The following is a 23,862-nucleotide window of genomic DNA, read 5'->3' on the forward strand; positions in this document are numbered from 1 at the left end:
TTAATGTCAGCACCTTTAAGAAATGGTACCAATTGGTGTTCTATTAGCACATAGTCGATCCTGTAAAATGACCCAAGAACTGGGGAGTAAAAAGTGTAATCCTGTCTCCCTGGGTGTCTAATCCTCCATGCATCTACAGGCTGGAGATCCAGTAGCAGTTTTTTTATTACTTTTTGTCTTTGAGCTGTATAACGAGAAAAACTCCCTGAAGTATCTACCCGTGGGTCTATGCTCAGATTTAAATTACCTGCTATTATAAGTTTACCCTCTTTGAAATCCCCAAGTTTTTTCAGTATTTTCCTTAAAAATGTATCTGGGTCCTTATTTGGGGAATAAATATTTGCGAAGGTACATTCCATGTTGAACAATTTCCCTTATATAAAAAGGAACCTTCCCTCTGGGTCTGCCAGACGCTCCCTTACTGCAAATACCATAGTTTTATCAAAGCCTATGGCCACACCCCGTGAGTGACTGGATGTTGAGTCTCCATAGAACCACGTAGGGAACAAATGTGAGGATAACCTACACCCTGAGGCATGTGAAATGTGCGTTTCCCCGGAAACAAACCACATTCGCCCCTAAAAAATGCAACTCTTTATTTACTTTATATCTTTTTTTGTGGGGTGTTTAGTCCCCTCTCATTATAAGTAACTAAATTTATCAAAGTCATGGTTCAGCACAGGGAGCGTCTATTTGACCGTAAGGGGTAAAAAAAAGGAAGAGACAAAGAACACACAGGGAGAGAGAGAGGAGGAGAGGGAGAGGAAGAGGAGAGAGAGCGGGAAAAAAAAACCCCCCAAACCCCCACCCCCCAATTCCCATCCCCCCTCCCTCTGGAACAGTAAGCCTTCTGTTCAATATATGGGCCCGGCGAACACCATCCAGATGTCGCCTCATCTCCATATCTTCCAGGGGGCCGTTACTTCTGACACCCCCAGATCACCTGCTGGTACCCCTGACCCCCCCTCGGATCCCCCCCTACACACCCACCATCCCCACTCATTGTTTTCAATTTCCATTCTAATATTTCTATTTCTTTCTTCTTTTTTCTTCTAAGGAAAGCTTTCACTATGAGGGGACCCCCTCTTCCTCCCCCCTCTCCCTTCACTATAAGTCCATCTCATGTTGCTTTGGGGAGATAATGTTCCTTCCCCCTCCTCCCATCCTGGTAGGGGGGGTGAGATGTCCAGCTTAGGACAGAAATCCGCCAAATCTTCCGGAAATCTCAGAACTGCAGTTCAGCGATCTTTCTTCCCTCTAAGACAGGCTGGGAATCCCCATTGATATGATACATCCAATGTCCTCATTTGTTCAGTCAATGGTTTAAGAAGTCTCCTTCTCGTTAAAGTCTCTATGGCAGTGGTTCTCAACCTGGGGGTCAGGACCCCCTAGGGGGTCGAATGACGATTTGCCAGGGGTCACCGAATCCTGGGCTGTTCCTGAATCCCGCACCCCTCTCCCAGCCTTTTCGTGGCTGCCCAGCAGGGCTGTTCCTGGAGCCCGCGGTCACCCACTCAGCCTTTTCGCAGTTGCCCATTCAGTTCACGGCATGGCTGGGGGGCAGAGACTAGAGGTCAGCTGACTGGTGAGGAATGTGAAGTGGGAGGGGCTGGAGGAGACCCTATCTCCCGATTTCAGCATAGGTGTCACTGCTGCAAGACACCACAAAGTCGGAGACACAGTGAAGCCGGAGACACAGTGAGTAACACTACCTGTGATTATAGTTGCAATTAAAAGTCCCCACTACAGTTCTCAGATCAGCAGATGACCTTGATCATGAGCACCTAAGTTGGCTGATCAGAACTCCTCCCAGCGCTGCCACTGATCCCACCCACCACCAGCACTGCCACTCATCCCATTCCCCGCACTCACCCACCAAGGAGTAAGAGAATGGATAAAAATAGAGAATACATGGAAGGGAGAGGAAAAGAGGGGGAGGAACAAAGAAAAAGGGAGAGAAAGAGAAAGAACAAGAAACACGGCTAGAGAGAGGGATGGGGGAAAAAAAACAAGAAATTAGAATTGAGAGAGATAAAAGGGAAAGGAGAACAAAGAGAGAGTGCTACATCCTAAAATGTACCATAAGGGGTTTTAATACTGTACGAATGGAAGGGATTCAGGGAGCGCTAAATGTCCATGGGTTAGGGAAGCAATCTACTTGTCTTGCCTTGGGTGCTGACAACCCATGCTACAAAAATAATTTTACTGTTAGGGGTCCCCACAACTTAGGAAATTTTATCAAGGGGTCACGGCACTAGAGGGGTTGAGAACCACTGCTCTATGGATAAATCTGAAAAATCTGTAACTCAGCTCCTTCATAAAAGATTCCTGCTGATTTCCACAATTTTAGATTTTCCATGATTTTAGATTTTTCTTCAGCATAATGAAACCTAACTATCATATCTCTTGGATTTTCAGTCCATACAGTGTAATACCTTGTGATCCTATGCACTCTGTAAATTTTCAGTATCTCTGTCATTTCTCTCTTCAATAGGGGATTAAACAGTTCCTGCATCACTTTTGTTAATTCATCGCTACTATGCTTTTCTGGCAGGCCTCTTATACGCAGATTTTTACGTCGACTTCGATTCTCTTGATCCTCCATTTTGTATAGGAGAGCTCTTTTTGCTCTCTACAAAGATTTCATCTGTTCAGTTATTTCCTCCAATCTCTGATCATGGTTATCCAGCCTTTCCGCCATCTCTTCTACCCTACTTAGAACTTGCCCAATATCTGACCTTATTGCGACAATGTCTACTTTTAACGCTATCTCTATTTTTACCAACATCTCGGCCAGCATCTCTTTAATTTGAGGGGCCACCTCCTGAGCTTCCTTTGGTTGCAAATCTTATTCCATTAGTGATTCACCTCCTCCTCTCTTCTTCTGCTCCCCATTTTGAGTTTTAAGGCCTCCCTGGGCATTATTCCCATTGCTTCTTGGTCGGGTAGAGGCTGAATCACTAAGTCTTCCTACCTTATTCTCCTCCTTGTTTAGCGTTTGTTTAGCATGTTTAGCATTTGTTTAGCGTTTGACTCGCCTTGTAAGTAGTGGGGAAAAAAAAAGTTCATTCAGAACTAGGCACAGGTGAGTAGCTGAGAATTGAGTATGCAATTCCTGGTTACACATACGATCTCCTAATGCCCATCAACATTGCAAGAGAAAAAAATAGGATCAATTCAGGTTTTAATAGAAAACATTCACTAGGGTCTTGTTTTGGCAAACATTTTCCTACCATTGTCCATTTAGCATTCTTCTGGCTTCCATTTAAATGGATCAGCAGCAGTCGCTTCTCTTGGAAAAAACTAAGTCTCGCCTCAGTAATCCCCTCTTTGACCTTAGTAAAAGGTCCCTGCGGTTCAGTCCACTGAGGGCAGCGCCAGTAGCTCCCACCAAGAGCTCTCTCATCCGCCGGTCCCAGGAAACACCTGCAGCGCTCACCAGCTCACAGCCACAGAGTCAATATGCCGCTCCGCCATTCAGAGAGACGCCCCCTCAGATATACGGACAGAGGAGCAGGAAGTGAAATGGTGTTTGAGGCAGGGGAAGAGAAGGGGGGCCCCGAGCGGACCTCACTACACCATGCCAGGGATTGAACTCCAGAGACCGACTTGTGGAGCTATAAAGCGGTCATGCCGGAACAGGGGGGCTTGAGCAACAAGCGTGAGCGACACTAGCCGACACTGCAGCTTCAGCGTCTCGGCATGTCAGCGCCAGGAGAGGAGGGGATCACAGGCGGGGCCGGGATCTCCGACGTAATCCTACGTGTCAGCTCTCCACCCCCACACCATCCTCCCTCCTCTTCATAGATATTTAAACACACTGCTCGATTACTTCTGCCTTACTTCCTGAACAGACTTTAGGTCATGATACAGGAAGGAGTTGACCAGCTGACCTTATTAGCACACAACCTGCGTCATTTACCCTCAGCTGGTCAGTGTCATTACTGGTAGCAGTAAGCAATACCTGCACCCTATAGAGCAGGGGTATTGAATTAAAATCCATGGGAGGTCCAGTCAGTAAAATCTTATTACTGCAGAAGTCCGAATAGCATGTTTGATTAATAATAGCACCTCCACGCTTCAGCAAATGCAGCGTGTTTTTGCAAGTGCCAAACTGCATGTTGCTGCAGCACCATGTGGCGCAATTTAAAGTAGGGTCAGAGACTTCTTTTTTCTGCATGTAATGCAGGCCATTAAAATGAATGGGCTGCCTACATGCACAACGCAGGTTGCAAGGATGTAAACATAACTCCAGATCCTTCATATCACAGTATCATTATTACATCAGTATTCTCAGTCCCCCTGCATATAACCCTCCCTACATATCCCTGCCCTCAGTCCCCCTTTATATCATCACATTCCTGTCCTGGCACCCCTTCATCCTTCATATCATCCCTGTATTCCTTTTACATTCCACTCCTCTTTTATACAGTATAACCCCCCCTCACAACTCTGTGCTTAGCCCCCCCCCCCTTCATATAACCCCCGACTCCTTTATATTCCTCTCCTCTGACCCCCCTTTTATATCACCCCCGACTTCCTCCCCATACAGCACAGCAGTGGTTCAGTCCTCTCCCCTGTCTTAACTTACACAAGGGTGAGCACATCAGGTCTAGAGCTGACGTCAGGAGGCAGGACAGTTATAAATGGAGCACAGGAGCTGCACAACTTTTTCTGTTAATCAGCTTGTGATTGGTTGCTAAGAACGCCTAGCAACCAATCACCCGCTGCTTAACTTGAAAAGTTACCTTTGCAGCGCCGCCCTCGTCTAGAACCGTCTTGCCTCCCGATGGCGATAGCAGCGTGTAGGAATGTCAGTGATGATGACGGCTGAGGGGGACAGCCGGCTCCTAAATGGTAGGATCACGGCGGGCCGGATGGAAGAGTGTCTGGGTCCGGATATGGCCCGCATTCCGCCATTTAGTGATGCCCACTATAGAGATTGCACAGGCAGTCCAACTCCTCCAGGATGGCACATCAATACACGTCATTGCCAGAAGGTTTGCTGTGTCTCCCAGCACAGTCTCAAGAGCATGGAGAGATTCCGGGAGACAGGCAGTTACTCTAGGAGAGCTGGACAGGGCCATAGAAGGTCCTTAACCCAACGGCAGGACTGGTATCCACTCCTTTGTGCGAGGAGAAACAGGATGAGCACTGCCAGAGCCCTACAAAAGTAAAAGATAGGTTCCTCAGGTTGGGACTTTAAAACGGACCACAAACACTTTTGTAGAAAAAGTATATAAAATGTATTGCACATTAATGCCAAATCACAACATAGAAATGAGAATAAAAGCAACAAACACATATATTGGGAACAGAAATGGAAACCGCTGCGGAGAAAGCCCAGAACTTGTCGGACAGACAGAACGTCCGAAAAAACAAAATGCATATCTTCTTCAGGGGAAAAGGGCTTGCGGGTTCCAAATCTGTAGCTTATATACCAAAATGTTAATGCTCTACCCATACAGAAAGAAATCATAACTCAAAAATAAAAAGAGAGCTATGTCCGTCAGAGCAGCGCACAGGCATCAGACCAGGGAGATGATGACAGCCAATGATCCATATAGGACGAAGTAGTCCCACTACACAGTTTATGGTATATCTCTAGATTGACCGTGAATTTAGAGGAGAAATATAATACTTCTTCCCTCTAAACACGCATCCGGTTGATAGGGAGTGGAGTCTGGGTCTTGGATCCAACCGTCCAGTAACCCGATAGCTGGACGGGCCTTATTGATCTTATGGCAGGGATGGAGTAGTGTGGCTGTTTGTGTCTGCCAGGTGGAACGTCCTTAAGTGGGTCCTGCGCTCACTGCCTGACACCATGGAACTCAATTGGCATTTGCCATTGAACACCAGAATTGGCAGGTCTGCCACTGGCGCCGTGCTTTTCACAGACAAGAGCAGGTTCACCGTGAAGAACATTATGCTGCCTGTACCATTATTCAGCATGACCGGTTTGGTGGGTCAGTGATGTTCTGGGGAGGCATACCCCTGGAGGGATGCACAGACCTCTACAGGCTAGACCAGGGGTCTCCAAACTTTATAAACAAAGGGCCAGTTTACTGTTCTTCAGGCTTTAGGGGGGCCAGACTGTGGCCATTGGGAGTAGAAGGGAAGGTCCTGATGTCAGTGTGAAAAAATAATTCCCCATTGTTTGTTTCAGTGGGAGGAATTGTGCTGGATCATTGGTGCCACTGGGAGGAATTGTGCCCCATCATCTATGACATTGGGAGAAATTGTGCCCCATTGTTGGTGTAATTGAGAGGAATTGTGTCCCTTCATTGGTGCTTTTGGGGGGGGGGGGGATTATGTCCCATTGTTGGTATCAGTGAATGGAAACAGTGCCCCAAAGGCCAGAAAAAAAATCAGAGGGCCACAGTTTGGAGACCAATGGGCTAAACAATGGCACCCTGACTGCCAATAGGTATGGGGACCCATTGTCAGACCCTACGCTGGTGCAGTAGGTCCTGGGTTCCTCCTGGTGCACAATGCCTGGCTTCATGTGTATGTGTAGGAGTATGCAGCCAGTTTCTGGAGGATGAAAAAAATTGACAGTTACTTACCGATAACTGTTTTTCTAGGATATCTTCCAGGACGGCATAACCTGAGAGATGACTGGTCCACCTGACAGGAAACACAATCAACATACAAGGTTAAAAGGCCCCTCCCTTCCCCCTGCACCTCAGTTCTTGATTGTGTTTCCCGGCAGCGAAACGTTTGTTGTTTTTTCTCAGACCTGAGTTCTCCCAAAGTAATAGGTTATCCGGGTGACAGAGAGAAACTCTTCCCGTAGTACTTATATTAAAACATGGGTGGGAAGTAGGCCTGCCGTCCTGGAAGATATCCTAGAAAAACAGTTATCGGTAAGTAACTGTCAATTTTCTCTAGTCATCTTCCAGGACGGCATAACCTGAGAGGATGGACAAGGAGTTCAAGGCCTACCTCAGGGCGGGACCACCGCTTGTAGCACCTTCCTTCCAAATGTCAGATCCTGGGGCGACAGCAGTTCCACTCTATAGTGTTTCAAAAAGGTATCCTGCTTCGCCCAAGTGGCTGTGCGACAGACCTGTTCTATCGAGGCCCCAGCTCTCTCTGCCCAAGAGGCCGCCAAGGATCTTGTTGAATGGGCCTTAAGGTTTCCTGGTACTGGGGAACCGGTCTGCTCATAGGCCAATGTTATTGTCTGCCTAATCCACCTAGCCACAGTAGATTTAGACGCCTGCCCTCCCTTTCTAGGGCCGCTAAATAAAACTAAAAGATGATTCAACTTTCTGTAGTCCTTTACTCTATCTAGATATGTCAATATACATTTCCTGACATCTAATAAATTAAATTTCCTCTCCTTCTCATTTTTAGGATTATCACAGAAGGAGGGTAAAGTGATCTCCTGAGATCTATTAAACTTAGATGCGACCTTGGGAAGATATAGTGGGTCCTGTCTAAGAACCACTCTATCCTCCAGAATCAACAGAAAAGGCTCCTTAACTGACAGGGCCTGTAGGTCGCTCACCCTTCTGGCCGTGGTTATGGCCAACAGAAACGCTAACTTAAGAGTCAAAAACTTAACTGAAATCTCTTGCGCTGGTTCGAAGGGCGCTTTCGTCAGCGCCTCCAAAACCAGAGATAAATTCCATGGAGGAAATACATTCATTCTGACAGGGGTTACCCTCTCCCTTGCCAGAAGAAATCTCTTAATCAGAGGTTCTAGTGCGAGCCTCTGATCCAAAAATACAGATAACGCTGCTATCTGTATTCTCAAGGTGTTCGGGGAAATCCCCTGATCCACCCCTGCTTGCAAAAATTCCAGTACCACTGGTACTGAAGAGTAAGACACCTCCTTATCACGGCACCACTGTGAGAAGCAATTCCACACCTTGGAGTAGATCCTCCTGGTGACCAGCTTCCTGCTGCCCAAGAGGGTCTCAATTACCCTATCAGAGCACCCCTTACCCCTAAGGATCTCCTCCTCAAGAACCATGCCGTCAGTTTGAGGAATCCCGGGTCGGGGTGGAGGACTGGCCCCTGTAGGAGAAGATCTCGTCTGATTGGAAGACGGAGCGGAGGAGAAATTGACCACTTTTTCAGAGTGGCAAACCAGGTCCTTTTTGGCCACCATGGGGCTATAAGGATCAGTCCGCAATCTGAGCGGGCCAATTTTTTGTAAGACCCGTGGTATTAAGACTAGTGGGGGAAAAGCGTATGCTAGATGGAAGTCCCAGTCCTGAGACAGAGCGTCCACTCCCTGGGATCCCCCTTCTCTGTTGAGAGAGAAAAAGCGATCCACGTTTTTGTTCCCTCTGTGGGCAAAAAGATCTATCCCCTTGAAGGATGGGTTGCCGGCTTAAGAAGTCTGCTACCACATTGGCGGTTCCTCTTATGTGAACCGCCGATATGGACTGAAGATTCTCTTCGGCCCAGTTTAGGATGTTCAGGACTAGACTCAGTAGTTTCCTGGATCTGGTGCCCCCCTGACGATTCAGGTAAGAGACCGTTGTCACATTGTCTGACAGGACTTGGATCTCCAAGCCCTGAATCCTGTCTCCAAAGGATACTAATGCCTGGCCCACCGCCAAGAGTTCTCTGTGGTTGGAGGATGCCCCTGCCTGAGAAGGCGTCCAGGCCCCCTGTGCCTGGATGTCCCCCAGGTGAGCGCCCCAACCCCAAGCGCTTGCATCGGTAGTGATTCTTGTGGGATTCCACTGGTCCCAGGGTAAGCACACCCTGAGCTTGTCCTGATCCAGCCACCAATCTAGGGAGGTCCTTACTCTTGTTGGAATAGACACCCTTGCATCCAATGACTCTCTCCTTTTGTCCCAGGAGGACAAAAGGAAGAACTGCAGCTCCCTGGAGTGGAGCTGAGCCCAAGGAACCGCTGGAATACACGAGGTCATTAGACCTAGGACCCTCATGATATGCCTGCGAGAGCACTCCCTGGTTTCTTTTAAAGAGGATACTGCTGTAACCACCTTTAATCGTTTTTCCTCTGGAAGAAACAGTTTCTGAACCTCTGTATCCACCAGATATCCCAGGAACACTTTTATTTGGGACGGTGCCAGAGAAGATTTCTCTCTGTTTACTATCCAGCCCAAGGACTCCAGAGTGAAAATCACTCTGCCTACGTCTATCTCCACCTGCTCTAGGGATTGCCCGTATACCAAAAGGTCGTCTAGGTAGGGTATAAGGGACACCCCCTGTAGGTGTAGGTAAGCTACAACCTCTGCCAGGACCTTTGTGAAGATCCTTGGGCTTGCAGCTAATCCAAAGGGAAGAGCTCGGAATTGCCAATGCTGAATCCCTTCGCTCGTAAGGACTGCGAATCTCAGCAGGGACTGGTGTTCCCTGGTGATCGGGATATGAAGGTAAGCATCCCTTAGATCTATCGTGGCTAAGAACGCACATCTTAATAGGTGCCTGCGCACCGTGTATATACTCTCCATCCGGAAGCTCTTTTGTCGCAAAAACCTGTTCAACTTCCTGAGATTTAATATCAGGCGAAATTTCCCTGACGGTTTTTGAACGACAAATACATGGGAATAAAACCCTTGGTAAAGCTCTTCCGGTGGAACGGGGATGATCACCTCCTGGAACACCAATCCCTGCAAGCTGTCCAACAGCCCTGCGGCTTTTGAAGTTTCCTTGGGGAGACGGGTGAGAAAAAAGTTTTGAGGGGGAGGGGACAGAAACTCCAAACGATATCCCTCTGTTACAATCTGCAAGATATAGGGGCTTTCGGAGATTCTCTTCCACTGAGGGACAAAGTGGGACAATCTCCCCCCTACCCTGATGCTGGCGTCACTTAGACTGCTTGGTGGCGTCTTTAGGTCCAGAAAAGAGCAGACTACCTTTTTGTGCGCTCTTTCCCTTTCCCCACCTCCTATTCGCATCCTTTTTTCCTTTGAATTGACCCTGGTTAACGGAGGGACGAAAAAACTTCCTGCCCCTTGCTCCTTTAGCTTTGACCGGGAACTTTTTTCCCTTTTCTGCTGACCTTGACAGCACCTGATCCAGGCCAGGTCCAAAGAGTTGTGAACCTTCAAAGGGCAAACCACATAGCGTTGATCTAGACATATGGTCCCCTTCCCATGATTTGACCCAGACTGCCCTTCTTGCAGAGTTAAGGAGGGCCGCAGATTTGGCTGTGTTCCTGACAGACTCCACAGCCGCATCTGCCAAATATGCCACAGCCTTACCTATTATTTCTAAGGAGTCTGTGATTTCTTTGGAATCACTGCCTTTAGAAACATGGTTAGAAAGTCTGCCTAACCATGCGTCCACGTTTCTTGCCACGCATGCTGATGCCAAAGCAGGAGCCATGGCAGCCGCATTGGAATCCCATGCTCTGCGCAAAAGCGCCTCCGCCCTTCTGTCCATTTGGTCTTTTAGGTTCCCCGAATCCTCAAAAGACAAGTCAGATTTTTTAGAAACCTGCGACAGGGCTGGGTCCAACTTAGGGGTTTTAAAGAATTTCTGCTCTTCTTCCTCCCCAAAAGGAAACCTTCTCTTCCAAGTTTTGAGTCTAAGAACCTTTCTTTCCGGGTCTTTCCACTCTCTCAAAATCACCTCCTTTAGAGCCTGATGAACTGGGAACACCCTGGACTGAGGCTTTCCCAAACCCCTGTACATCTTGTCCCGGGCCGACGCCTGAACCAGAGGTTCTGGGATATCCTCAGAGGCATAGATCGCCCTAAGTAACTGCCCCATGTCTTCCACGGGAAAGAGGTGGCTACTAGCTCTAGGACTGTCACTATCCTGGCTGTCAGCGTCTGTGTCTACACCTTCCTCTAATGAGTCCTCCTCTGACTCCTCTGGGTCCTCAAACTCCTCAACTCCTGAAGTGACAGAGGAAGGGGGTCCTTGCAAGGTTTTCTGACCCTTGTCTGAAAAACCTCCCTGAGAGGAAGTGCCTTCTCTAGAGGACAGGATTTCTCTATCCTCCGCTTTAGGTGCTATAGCAGTCTTAATAGACTGGAGGGTAGAAAGCATCTCCGACTGTACCGCAAGGAAGTCCCTCATAACCTGTGAGGTTTCCTTACTAGACAGTTTTTGTATGCACCTATAGCAAAAAGGTTTCCCATGGTCCTGTGGGAGCTTATCATTACAATTCCCACATCTTTTTGACCTGGGAGGGGGGGGATTTTTGCCCTTCATCTTGTGAGCCCCTTGAGCAGAGCTGCCAGGATCTAGGGAGACAAAAAAGACAAAGTCCAAACTTTAACCAGTTTCCTAAGACTTTCTGTCTGTGTCTCTCTCTCTCTCTCTCACTCCCCCCCCATGGTGTAGGTAAGACCCCTCTTACTTCACCACAAAAAAAACGGAAGAGGACTCACCACCACTGGCCTCTTCCTGGGCTAAGGTTGCAGCTGTTACCTCCTCTCCATCCATATCTGCTGCTTTGTGAGGTTTTCCGACCTCAAGAGAGGAGTATCGTGAGGCCTCCTGCTTTTCCCTGGAGCGCTGAGTGTCTTCTCCTATACACCGATGATCGGCGCCATTTTGTTGGAGAGCCACTGTCTGAGGGAGGATTTTGGCCTCTAGTGTCTGAATCCGCCATTTTGGCATAGACCGGAAGTCGGAAGTTACAGCGCCCGGAACCGGAAATGCCGCCATCTTACTCCACCCTGGGAAGCCTGCTCCAAACACAGGAGCTTCAGCATTCCCTATGAAGTCCAGGACCTCCACCAGCCCTACAAGGCACCAAGGTACCGACCTGGCTGGCGTCCTCTACCCCCTCTGTGGCCTAGACACCAGCCTGAGCTCCAGTTCCTTCATCACCTCCGTACCTGACTGGGTGGAAGGAAAAAGCATGAGGTATGTGCTCACAGGAGTTCCGGGCTACCCCTCTGTACCCGGGAGACTCCTTGCCGGGGAAGACTCTCTCCCCCGGCCATTGGGGGGACCCCCTGAGAAGGACAGGGCCATGGCTGGACCCGCCACCCTCCCCGGCTTTGGCGTCCAGCCCTCAGGGGGGGGACCATCCGCTCCTAGCTTCAGGTCTGAGAAAAAACAACAAACGTTTCGCTGCCGGGAAACACAATCAAGAACTGAGGTGCAGGGGGAAGGGAGGGGCCTTTTAACCTTGTATGTTGATTGTGTTTCCTGTCAGGTGGACCAGTCATCTCTCAGGTTATGCTGTCCTGGAAGATGACTAGAGAAAAATTGATACCACTTTATGGCCACCACGTTTGTCTGACCTAAAACACCTCTGTGACATTATGTTTTTCGGTCCAACCAACGCCACCAGGTTGCACCTCAGTCTGTTCAGGAACTCAGTGATGCCCTGGTCCAGATCTGGGAGGAAATACCCCAGGACAGCATCTGTCGTCTTATTAGGAGCATGTCCCAACGTTGTCTGGCATGCATACAAGCACGTGGGGGCCATACAAATTACTGAGTACCATTTTGCATTGGTGCAATGAAATTTCAACAAAATAGACTAGTCTGCTGCATTATTTTTTCACTTTGATTTTCGGGGTGGCTTTGAATTCAGCCCTTTGTAGGTTGATAATTTTTATTACCCAGTCTATATCAGTATACAGTGTATCCGGAAAGTATTCACAGCACCTTACCTTTTCCACATTTTGTTTTGTTACAGCCTTATTGCAAAATGGGTTAACCCTTTCACAACTAAGCCCATTTCTGGCATTTGTTGCTTGAGATAAGTTAGTTATTCAAGTTAAAATCCGTATTTTTTGCTAGAAAATTACTTAGAACCCCCAAACATATTTTTTTAGCATAAACCCTAGAGAATAAAATGGTGAGCGCTGTAATATTTTATGTCACACTGTATTTGCGCAGCGGGCTTTCAAAAGCAATTTTTGGGGGAAAAAAAATACACTTTACATTAAAAAGTTAGCCCAATTTTTTTTGTATATTGTGAAAGATGTTATGCCAAGTAAACCAGAAGTGACGTTTCCGTGTTTACACATAGGAGACCGGAACCAAGCCGTTTCCGGTTTTGATTCAGTCTCTCTCTAGCCAACGGAAGTGCCGGATCACGCATCGGGTCTCCGGGTGGGATGGGAGGCCCAGGAACAGCGGCGGAAGCCGAAAAAATAAATCACATGTACATAAGTATTCCCAGCCTTTGCCATGACACTCAAAATTGAGCTCAGGTGCATTCTGTTTGCACTGAACATCCTTGAGATGTTTCTACAACTTCATTTGGAGTCCACCTGTGCTAAATTCAGTTGATTGGACATGATTTGGAAAGGCACACACCTGTCTATATAAGGTCCCACAGTTAACAGTGCATGTTAGAGCACAAACCAAACCATGACGTCCAAGGAATTGTCTTTAGACCTCCTAGACAGGATTGTATCGAGGCACAGATCTGGGGGAGGGTAGAGAAAAATTTCTGAAGCATTGAAGGTCCCAATGAGCACAGTGGTCTCCATCGTCCATATATAGAAGGAGTTTGCAACCAACAGAACTCTTCCTAGAGCAGGCTGCCCAACCAAACTGAGCGATCAGGGGAGAAGGGCCTTAGTCAGGGAGGTGACCAAGAACCCAAAAGGTCCCTGACAGAGCTGCAGCATTTCTCTGTGGAAAGAGGAGATCCGTCCAGAAGAACCACCATCTCTGCAGCACTCCACCAGTCAGGCCTGTATGGTAAAGTGGTCAGCTGGAAGCCACTCCTTAGCCCACCTGGAGTTTGCCAAAAGGCACCTAAAGGACTCTTTGACCATGCGTAACAAAATCCTCTGGTCTGATAAAACAAAGATTGAACTCTTTGGCCTGTATGGCAAGTGTCAAGGAGTAAGGAAAGCAGGCACAGCGGTTCACCTGGCTAATACCATCCCTACAGTGAAGCATGGTGGTGGTGGCAGCAGCATGCTGTGGGGATGGTTTTCGGCGGCAGGAACTGGGAGTTTAGTCAGGATTGAGGGAAAGATGAATGCAGCAATGTACAGACATCCTTGATGAAAACCTGCTCCAGAGTGCTCTAGACCTGACTGGGATGAAGGTTCATCTTCCCCCCAGGACAACGACCCTAAGCATACAGCCAAGATAACAAAGGAGTGGCTACAGGACAACTCTGTGAATGTCCTCAAGTGGCCCAACCAGAGCCCAGACTTGACCCCAATTAAACATCTCTGGAGAGATCTGAAAATGGCTGTGCACCGACACTCCTCATCCAAACTGATGGAGCTTGAGAGGTCCTGCAAAGAAGAATGGGAGAAACTGCACAAAAACAGGTGTGTCAAGCTTGTAGCATCATACTCAAAAAGAATTGAGGCTGTAATTGGTGCCAAAAGGTGCTTCAACAAAGTATTGAGCAAAGGCTGTGAATACTTCTGTAAATGTTATTTTTTAATTTTTTTTGTATTTTTAATAAATTTGTAAAGATTTCAAACAAACTTTTCACATTGTCATTATGGGGTATTGTTTGTAGAATTTTGAGGAAAATAATGAATTGAATCCATTTTGGAATAAGGCTGTAACATAACAAAATGTGGAAAAAGTGAAGTGCTGTGAATACTTTCCGGATGCACTGTAGATATCCAGCATGATATTTTTCCTCATTGAGATCTGATGTGTTTTCAAAGTGTTCCTTTACTTTTTTGAGCGGTGTATTAAGATAAAAAAGCTTCTGCCTGTACAACCACATTAAGAAGAGCTAATGCCATAAATGGCGTACATGATAAAAATATATTGGTGAAGAAAAAAAAAAAAAAAAACACAAGGCTCATACAGCACACGTAATAAAGTTGTCCTTTATTCAAAATAACTTATTACACATCGCCATCTGGGCTCTCAGATTGATAATAAACACTTGTATAGGACCAGCATGTACCTATTAGTTGGTCCATTTGTTAAACATGTTCTTAACCAACATGGCATAATCTAAAGAATCCCTGTCAACTGTGGAATTAGAAGTCCCAACACACCTATGTCAGCTTGCTTGGACTTGTAGTTTCACAATTATCAGGGAGATCCAGGTTGTCCCTTTCTGGTATAATGAATTGTCCACCATCCAGGCTTGCTCCCACTTTTAATGACAGGTGTCCATAAGGAGAGATGAAGCTTTAGTAAATGTGATTTAGCTCAGTTGGTTAGAGCGATGAGAGCTTCTACTACATTTCCCATGTGTTCCCTCAGACTTCGTTCAGCTGCTGATCGAGGAATTTCCATTTCATTCATCTGAAAGAAGAAGTTAAAGCTTAAATCATCACTGCAATATAATGCAAGTTGTAGCTAAACACAGTTAGGCCTTATTAACAGAATTATCCTCTAAAGAATGATCTGCACTGGAATGATCTTCAGAGTGCATTGCACAAGCAGTGAGGTGTTATATCGCCTCCTCACCACCCGTTTATACACGAGGTTGCTGGGTGCTCCCATTCAGTTGAGTGGACTATGTACAGCGAGCGATACTGCCCACCAAACGTGGCAGAAGGGATTTTTTTTTGCTTTGCATCGCGGCATATGTACACCCCCCTTCTGATGCCTTTGCATCTCATGGGGGGAGTGGCTGGAGGTATAGTATAAAACCAGATGGTTTTACCACCCCCCTGAACTCTCAATTAAACAGCATGTTGCATTTGGCAGGCATTACCACTGTCGAACATGACCAACACAAGTCTATGGGGCCACACTGTAATCAGCCTACAACCACGCGAAATGCATATGACTGCTGCGCAGTAGTTTGGCTCTTACAGGGTTAAAACAGGAGGTCAACACATATCACTCTTCAGAGCTTACTGCACATGTGAACAAGCCGTTAAACTATTCACCTGCAAGTCACACAAATGCAGTTTGCTCTGCACTCCTGTGACCTGTATTCAGCTGACAGTGGGCTAAAAAGTCCGCTGTCAGCTGACGCCACCCAGCTGGACTCTGGAGGGATCCCAACTTTAATGTCAGGATCCACCCAGATGCCTGACTGGCAGCTAGCTTAGCCTCTCAGCACACTACTGAGAACCTGAGCCAACCGTTCCCACCCTTTCTACAGCCCGGCGCTCCAGTCAGAGGAGACTGTCAGTCACGGTTCTCTGTAGACCGAGAACTGAGTGATCAGCGGTCTTTGGTTGCTCAATTGTAGTGGTGGCAGGGAGATAGATGCAGCATCAGATCGATGTTGCATCCACCTAGATAAAGCATAAATGTTTTTTTCAAAACCTGCACTTCTCTTATAAATATAGAAGATTTTGCTTTTTAAAACCAAAATGTCGAGGCAAGTGATCACCAGCAGGACTCTTCTTTTCCCCATTTCAAGAGTGATTTCAGGTGACTGGGTGTAAATCTACTTCATAAACAACCCCCCGCTCCAGGGTTTTCTTGAGAGCGAACATAAGAATTACAAGTTTCACTTTCAGAATTGTTAAATCTGGTTTTGTGGTGTCAACTCCACAGGAACCATGAATTGTACTGAATGGACTCCCGTCGGTCAAGTAATGTAAGCAGCAGTGTGACTGAAGGTCATGTTCTTTACATTGCTAAAAACTCAAATAGGAGAAAATGTTATTTTCTTGGAAATTACCGTTAAAGTAAAACTAAATTCAAAATGTTTTTATTTTGGATAGAGTAAGGGAAGGTTTAAATCCTGCAATTTTTTTATTAGGGGGGGGGGGGGGTAATTCCTGGTACTTAGCATTGTCACCAGAACTAGGGTCCTGGTGAGGAAGATTATTCCTGTTCTGGTGACAACTCAAAATTTGGGATTTTCACTCAGAGAGGGTGAATCCCCCATACAGACACATACAGCAATAAAAACCTGACAGATATTCTAATCCCGCTCTATTCTGTCCAACTAAGAAAAAAAAATTCTTCAACTTTCCATCTATTAAATCTTCTGCCCTTGCTGTTTTAACTTTGGATAGTAAAATAATTTTTTTTTTCTGTCAGTAAATACCTTTTACAGCCCACTGCCTGTTTCTTGTCTGGTAAAAAGCTTAGGCTTATGATATCACGCACAGCTCTCGTGAGAGAGTTTGCCAGGAAGGGTGGGGATGAGTCATAAGAGGGCCACTCAAAAATGGACTAGTCAACACCAAAACTTTCAGGAAGGAATGTGCTGGCAATTCCCTTTTGTTTGCTTCAAGCTGTCATCAGGGATATACAATTAAAGCCCCCACTATTGGAGAATTTGTGAGAACAAGGAGAAACTGCTCCTCACTGCCAGACTTTGATCATGAATGTGACACTGTCACAGACAGATTGAGACAAGGCTATAATGATTTCTTGGGAGGTAGGAGGTAGGCAGAGAGGAGAGATCGTGAAGATCTTATTGGCATTAGAGCAGGAGGCAAAACAGCTAAGCACACCCAATATAACAGAGCGGCTCATTTTGTTAAGACCTATTCAATGCAATATCAGGACATCATAAAAATTGTTAAACAATGCCTTCCCATTTTATATGCCAATAAAATTCTGTACGATTTTCAACAGGGATGCAACTTCGAGTAGGAGGCCTCCTACTTTGGGATCTATCCTCTCCCCCAGCCTCTTTTGTCCCCATACCTCACAATCTTCCAACACTTGGTTGATTGTCACAGGATCGTATCCATGTGGCTCCAACACATGCAAACAGTGTTGTAGACACAAAAAGCAAAGCAGTGGCTTTTTCCACAGGAAAGGTATATTCCCTTAAACTGTAATTCTAAGCATGTGATTTACAGTTGCGTGAAAAAGTATTTGCCCCCTTTCTGATTTTTTTAGCATATTTTTTACACTTAAATGACTCAGATCAAACAAATATTATTACACAAAGATAACCCAAGTAAATACAAAATGCAGTTTTTAAATGATAGTTTCATTTATTTAAGCAAAAAAGCAGTCCAAACCTGCCTGGCTTTATGTAAAAAAATAGTTGCCCCCTAAACCTAATAACTGGTTGTGCCACCCTTGGCGGCAACAACTGCAATCAAGCATTTGCGATAACTGGCAATGAGTCTCTCACATTGCTGTGGAGCAATTTTGGCCCACTCTTCTTTGCAGAATTGTTTTAATTCAGCCACATTGGAGGGTTTTCCAGCATGAACGACCTGTGTAAGGTCATGATACAGCATCTCAATTGGATTCAAGTCCAGGCTTTGACTAGGCCACTCCAAAACTGAAATTTTGCTTTGTTTGAACCATTTGCAGGTGGACTTGCTGTTGTGTTTCAGATCATTGTTGTCCTGCTGCATAACCCAAGTGCACTTGAGCTTGAGGTCACGAACTGATGGCCGGATATTCTCCTTTAGGATTTTCTGGTAGAGCTCAGAATTCATGGTTCCATCATTTATGGTAAGTCGTCCAGGTCCTGAAGCTGCAAAGCAGCCCCAGACCATCATGTTACCACCACCACGTCTGACTGTTGGTATATTCTTGTTATGAAAATGCTGTATTAGTTTTATGCCAGATTTAATGGAACGCACATCTTCCAAAAAGTTAAAATTTTTGTCTCCTCAGTCCACAGAATATTTGCCTAAAAGTCTTGGGGATAATCAACATGTTTTTTTGGTAAATGTGAGATGAGGCTTTGTGTTCTTTTTGGTCAGCAGTGGCTTTGGCCTAGGAACTCTCCCATGGATGCCATTTTTGCCCAGTCTCTTTCCTTTTGTTGAATCATGAACATCGATCTTACCTGAGGCAAGCAAGGCCTGCAGTTCTTTAGAAGTTGTTCTGGGTTCTTTTATAACCTCCTGGATGAGTCGTCGTTGTGCTCTTGGAGTCTGGTTGGCCAGCCACTCCTGGGAAGGTTCACCACTGTTTCAAGTTATCTCCATTTGTGGATAATGACTCTCCCCGTGGTTCACTGGAGTTTCAAAGCCTTAGAAATGGCTTTGTAATCCTTTCCAGACTGATACATGTCAATGACTTTGTTTCTCATCTGTTCTTGAATTTTTTTAGGTCACGGGATAATGTGTTGCTTTTCGAGATCCTTTAGCGTGCTTCACTTTGTCAGACAGCTTCTATTTAAGTGATTTTTTGATTCAACAGATCTGGCAGTAATCAGGCCTGGGTGTGGCAAGTGAAATTTAACTCAGCTTTCCAAAAAATTGCAGTTAATCACAGTTCATTCATGATTCAGCATGGGAGGGGGCTATTACTTTTTCACATGGGGCGAGGCAGGTTTGAATAGCTTTTTTCCCCTAAAGCCTCGTACACACGCTTTGATTTTCGGACGACAGAACATCTGATTTTTGTGGCATGCTAGTCTCATGTCGAAAGTGAAGAGGTAAAAATTTTATAGTCTGCACATCCAGCTTTTGTCTGACGAAAAAGTGAAATCGGCTGTCAAAAGCACCGTACTAACGATAAGATTTGCGGACGGCAAGTCGTCGTAACACAATTGACGTCCGAAAATCAAAAGCGTGTGTACGGGCCTTTAATAACTGAAATAATTTAAAAACTATATCTTGGATTTACCCGGGTTATCGTTGTGTAATATTAAAATTTGTTTGATGATCTGAATCATTTAAGTGTGAGAAATATGCAAAAATACAAAAAATCAGGAAGGGGCAAATACTTTTTCACAGCACTGTATATCATTGAATGTAAGGCTTGTTTGATGCAATATATAGGGTGTACTATCCGTCCATTAAGAGTTAGGATATCAGAACATTATAACGATACACTGAACCCAAACGCCAAGAACATATCTAATGTATCCAAGCACTTTAGAACAGTAATGCAGGGAATCTTGATTACTTTTCTTTCTTTGGTTTAGAACAGGTCAATAGACCTCCAAGAGGGGGTGATACACAACACACCCTGCTCCAAAGAGAAGTTTGGTGTATTTTTACCCATAACACCAAAATTCCAGAAGGAATGAAGAATAGAATGGATGTGAACCTGTTTTTGAAATGATTAAATTCCTTTTGGTGTCCATAGGGTTATTATTTCAGTTTTGTGTTCTCTCCTTCTGCTCGCTTTTTTCCCTATGAGGAAGGCTTCGGCTGAAACACGTTAGCATTATGCTGGATCGTTCATTGCTGTTGTGCTGATAAAGTCCTGTAAAGAGGAAGCTATTGGGTTTCTGGCTCATCTTTTCTACATTGGCTTTATATCCCTACATCAGATAGAAAATAACTCATACGGGACTAAGCAAATCACTGTGGGGCTCTCATTCTTCCAATATTGTGTTTTGTTTTTTTTTTTAAGATTCAAATTTAGCTCAGTTATAGATTTTGAATTTCACAATCATGATATGGTGTGAGTGTACACAAAAAAAGACAATCAGCAATAGACATGATGTGTGCCTCACATGGCCGTGTAGCTGCATACACCGGATTCCAGAAGCAAGAATCAGCCGATTCTAATGACAGGCTGACAGCGACCACCACTCTTCACATGAAGCCGTATACTATGGGGTTAATCTGCGGTTAGGGACAGAAGTCTGAGCCTGGACGCAGTCAGCTGTGTCCAGGCTCAGACATCATAGCAGCCGCCGCTATTCGAATGCACCTGTAATTCCAGCCGCAAGAGTGCTGATTCTTGCAACTACAATCCAGTGCATGCGGTAAATGGCTGTGTGAAGGAGGCCTTACATTAAAAGTATATAAAGCTCAAAAGAAAGAAAGAAAGAAAAAAAACCTATGAAAATCAGAGACCTGGGCCCCTTTCACACGGGCTGAAAAACTGGCAGGCGGACCTGATCGGACCTTGCACTATGGAGCGGCAGACATCAGCGGTGACATATCCACTGACATCCGCCGCTATCCAATCATGCCCGCAAAATTCAGACGGATGGTGGCCCTATTTTCCATCTGCCTGGCAGATCAGATGAAAACGGTCTGGCTGTCCATTTTCACCCGATTTCCCAATAGAGGAGAGCAGGACTGTGTCAGTCTCCACTTTGCACAGTGAGCGGGACTGACCTGTCATCTGCCTACTCAGAGGAGCGATCCCCCGCTGAGCAAGCAGCTTCCGCAAAACAGAGGCGCCTGTGTGAAAGGGGCCTTAGAAGAATCTCCCTTGTGAGATTTGTCAAGCCCCGATTTTATGCAAGGTCAGTTGAATGATGTTTTACAGATCAAAATGAATTCACTCACAATAAGCTCCACGTCTTCCCTCTTGATTGTGACCTTGGCAAGTTCCTTTTCTCTAAAAAAAAATAAAAAATGAATATTCACTTTTTAATAGTTTATAGATCTAAAAAGATGAGGGTAGGTTACGTCAATTTGTACCTATTTAAATGTTATAGCTGTAGCATGCTAATATTTCTAATACTTCAGTATTATGTAAATCATTCCATTCACAAAACATTTCAGAATCGTCAACTTACAGCATTTAGAAACTGTGAAGCAAAGTGGCAACATACAGTCAGCCAGTTAAGGGCCATGGTGGTTGGGTGAGAAGGGGTGAAGGGCCGATGACTGTAAGCAAATCCTTTTCCTATTCACATTCTAAACTACTGGAAAGGCAGAGAAATGAATGCAGAGTTAGGAAGCCATTAGGGTCCATTTATAAATAGAATAATGCCTGTAATGTGTCGAATAGGTGCATTTCCTATGATCATCAGCTCCATCTAGTGCAAATAATGCAGTATAGCCACTAGATGGAACTGATAACAGGAAATACACATATTAGATACATTACAGAGATTGTTTCTGATGGATGTGTGAATGCTGAGACATTTCGCAAGGCGACTGCTTTATAAAAAGACCCCTTAAAGTGATTGTAAAGTCTTTTTTTTTTTTTTTTAAATAAACATGTCTATACTTACCTGCTCTGTGTAGTGAATTTGCACAAAGTGGCCCCAATCCTCCTCTTCTCGGGTCCCTCTTCGCTGCTCCTGGCCCCTCTCTCCTGTTGAGTGCCCCCCACAGCAAGCAGCTTGCTATGGGACACCCGAGCCACAGCTCCGTGTGTCCATTCAGACACAGAGCCACAGTTCGGCCCCGCCCCCTCATTGTCTAACAGACTTTGACAGCAGCGGGAGCCAAAGGTGCCACTGCTGCGTCTCAGCCAATCAGGTGAGAGAGACCCGAACAGCTGAGTCTCTCATGCAATATCGACTTTACAATCACGTTAAAGTGTATGTAGAGCCAAAACCTTTTTTTTGCAGAAAGGAAGTGTTAAAACAGCTGCCAGTTTATTTTTTTTGCTGTGTAGCAATGGGAAAAATTTCTCTTCACGTCCCAGAGAGGCAACAGGAAATATGCACAAGTGGGGGGGAATTGCCCTTCGGTGTCCCTGGAACTGGTATCCCTATTGGAAGATTTCCCTTCACCTCTTGTTCTAGAAACAACTCTAAAATCTAGCATTTGCTTCCTTTGGGGACAATGGGCACCAATACAAACAGAGGAGTCAATCACCCCAACTGCTAACACCACTCCACTCTATTTAAAACTATAAGATGTCCTTTAACCACTTGCCGACCGCCGCACGACTATATACGTCGGCAGAATGGCACGGGCAGGCAAAAGGACTTACATGTACGTCCTTGCCTGCCCGCGGGTGGGGGGTCTGATCGGACCCCCCCCCGGTGCCAGCGGCGGTCGGCAAATCTCCCCCGGCGATCGGAGGTGAGGGGGAGGCCATCCATTCGTGGCCCCCCCCTCGCGATCGCTCTCAGCCAATGGGATCATTTCCCTGCCTCTGTATTGTACACAGAGGCAGAGGAAATGATGTCATCTCTCCTCGGCTCGGTATTTTCCGTTCCGGGCCGAGGAGAGAAGACTGCAATGTGAGTGCACAACACACACACACACAGTAGAACATGCCAGGCACACAAAACACCCCGATCCCCCCCCCGATCGCCCCCCGATCCCCCCCCAATCACCCCCCCCCCCTGTCACAAACTGACACCAGCAGGTTTTTTTTTTTTTTTTTTTTTTCTGATTACTGTATTGGTGTCAGTTTGTGACATTTACAGTGTTAGGACAGTTAGTATTACCCCCCTTTAGGTCTAGGGTACCCCCCTAACCCCCCCTAATAAAGTTTTAACCCCTTGATCACCCCCTGTCACCAGTGTCGCCAAGCGATCATTTTTCTGATCGCTGTATTAGTGTCGCTGGTGACGCTAGTTAGTGAGGTAAATATTTAGGTTCGCCGTCAGCGTTTTATAGCGACAGGGACCCCCATATACTACCTAATAAATGTTTTAACCCCTTGATTGCCCCCTAGTTAACCCTTTCACCACTGATCACTGTATAACCGTTACGGGTGACGCTGGTTAGTTTGTTTATTTTTTATAGTGTCAGGGCACCCGCCGTTTATTACCAAATAAAGGTTTAGCCCCCTGATCGCCCGGCGGTGATATGCGTCGCCCCAGGCAGCGTCAGATTAGCGCCAGTAACGCTAACACCCACGCACGCAGCATACGCCTCCCTTAGTGGTATAGTATCTGATCGCATCAATATCTGATCTGATCAGATCTATACTAGCGTCCCCAGCAGTTTAGGGTTCCCAAAAACACAGTGTTAGCGGGATCAGCCCAGATACCTGCTAGCACCTGCGTTTTGCCCCTCCGCCCGGCTCGGCCCAGCCCACCCAAGTGCAGTATCGATCGATCACGGTCACTTACAAAACACTAAACGCATAACTGCAGCGTTCGCAGAGTCAGGCCTGATCCCTGCGATCGCTAACAGTTTTTTTGGTAGCGTTTTGGTGAAATGGCAAGCACCAGCCCCAGGCAGCGTCAGGTTAGTGCCAGTAGCGCTAACACCCACGCACGCACCGTACACCTCCCTTAGTGGTATAGTATCTGAACGCATCAATATCTGATCCGATCAGATCTATACTAGCGTCCCCAACAGTTTAGGATTCCCAAAAACGCAGTGTTAGCGGGATCAGCCCAGATACCTGCTAGCACCTGCGTTTTGCCCCTCCGCCCGGCCCAGCCCAGCCCACCCAAGTGCAGTATCGATCGATCACTGTCACTTACAAAACACTAAACGCATAACTGCAGCGTTCGCAGAGTCAGGCCTG

At 46.1% G+C, this 23,862-nt stretch overlaps 1 protein-coding gene across 1 annotated transcript in view; it reads right to left on the bottom strand.

Annotated features, from left to right (window-relative positions):
* Positions 1 to 14,703: 14,703 nt before the first annotated feature.
* Positions 14,704 to 23,862, bottom strand: part of HYPK (huntingtin interacting protein K) — a 31,122-nt gene continuing 21,963 nt past the window's right edge. The window contains exons 3-4 of the mRNA XM_073618518.1: positions 20,982 to 21,033; positions 14,704 to 15,144 (exon numbers count right to left, since the gene is read on the bottom strand). Of these exons, the coding sequence (XP_073474619.1) occupies positions 15,049 to 15,144; positions 20,982 to 21,033 (148 nt within the window). The 3' untranslated portion in view covers positions 14,704 to 15,048. The remainder of the gene's footprint in view (positions 15,145 to 20,981; positions 21,034 to 23,862) is intronic.

Source organism: Aquarana catesbeiana, linkage group LG03 (assembly GCF_042186555.1).
Source record: "Aquarana catesbeiana isolate 2022-GZ linkage group LG03, ASM4218655v1, whole genome shotgun sequence".
Lineage (NCBI taxonomy): Eukaryota > Metazoa > Chordata > Amphibia > Anura > Ranidae > Aquarana > Aquarana catesbeiana.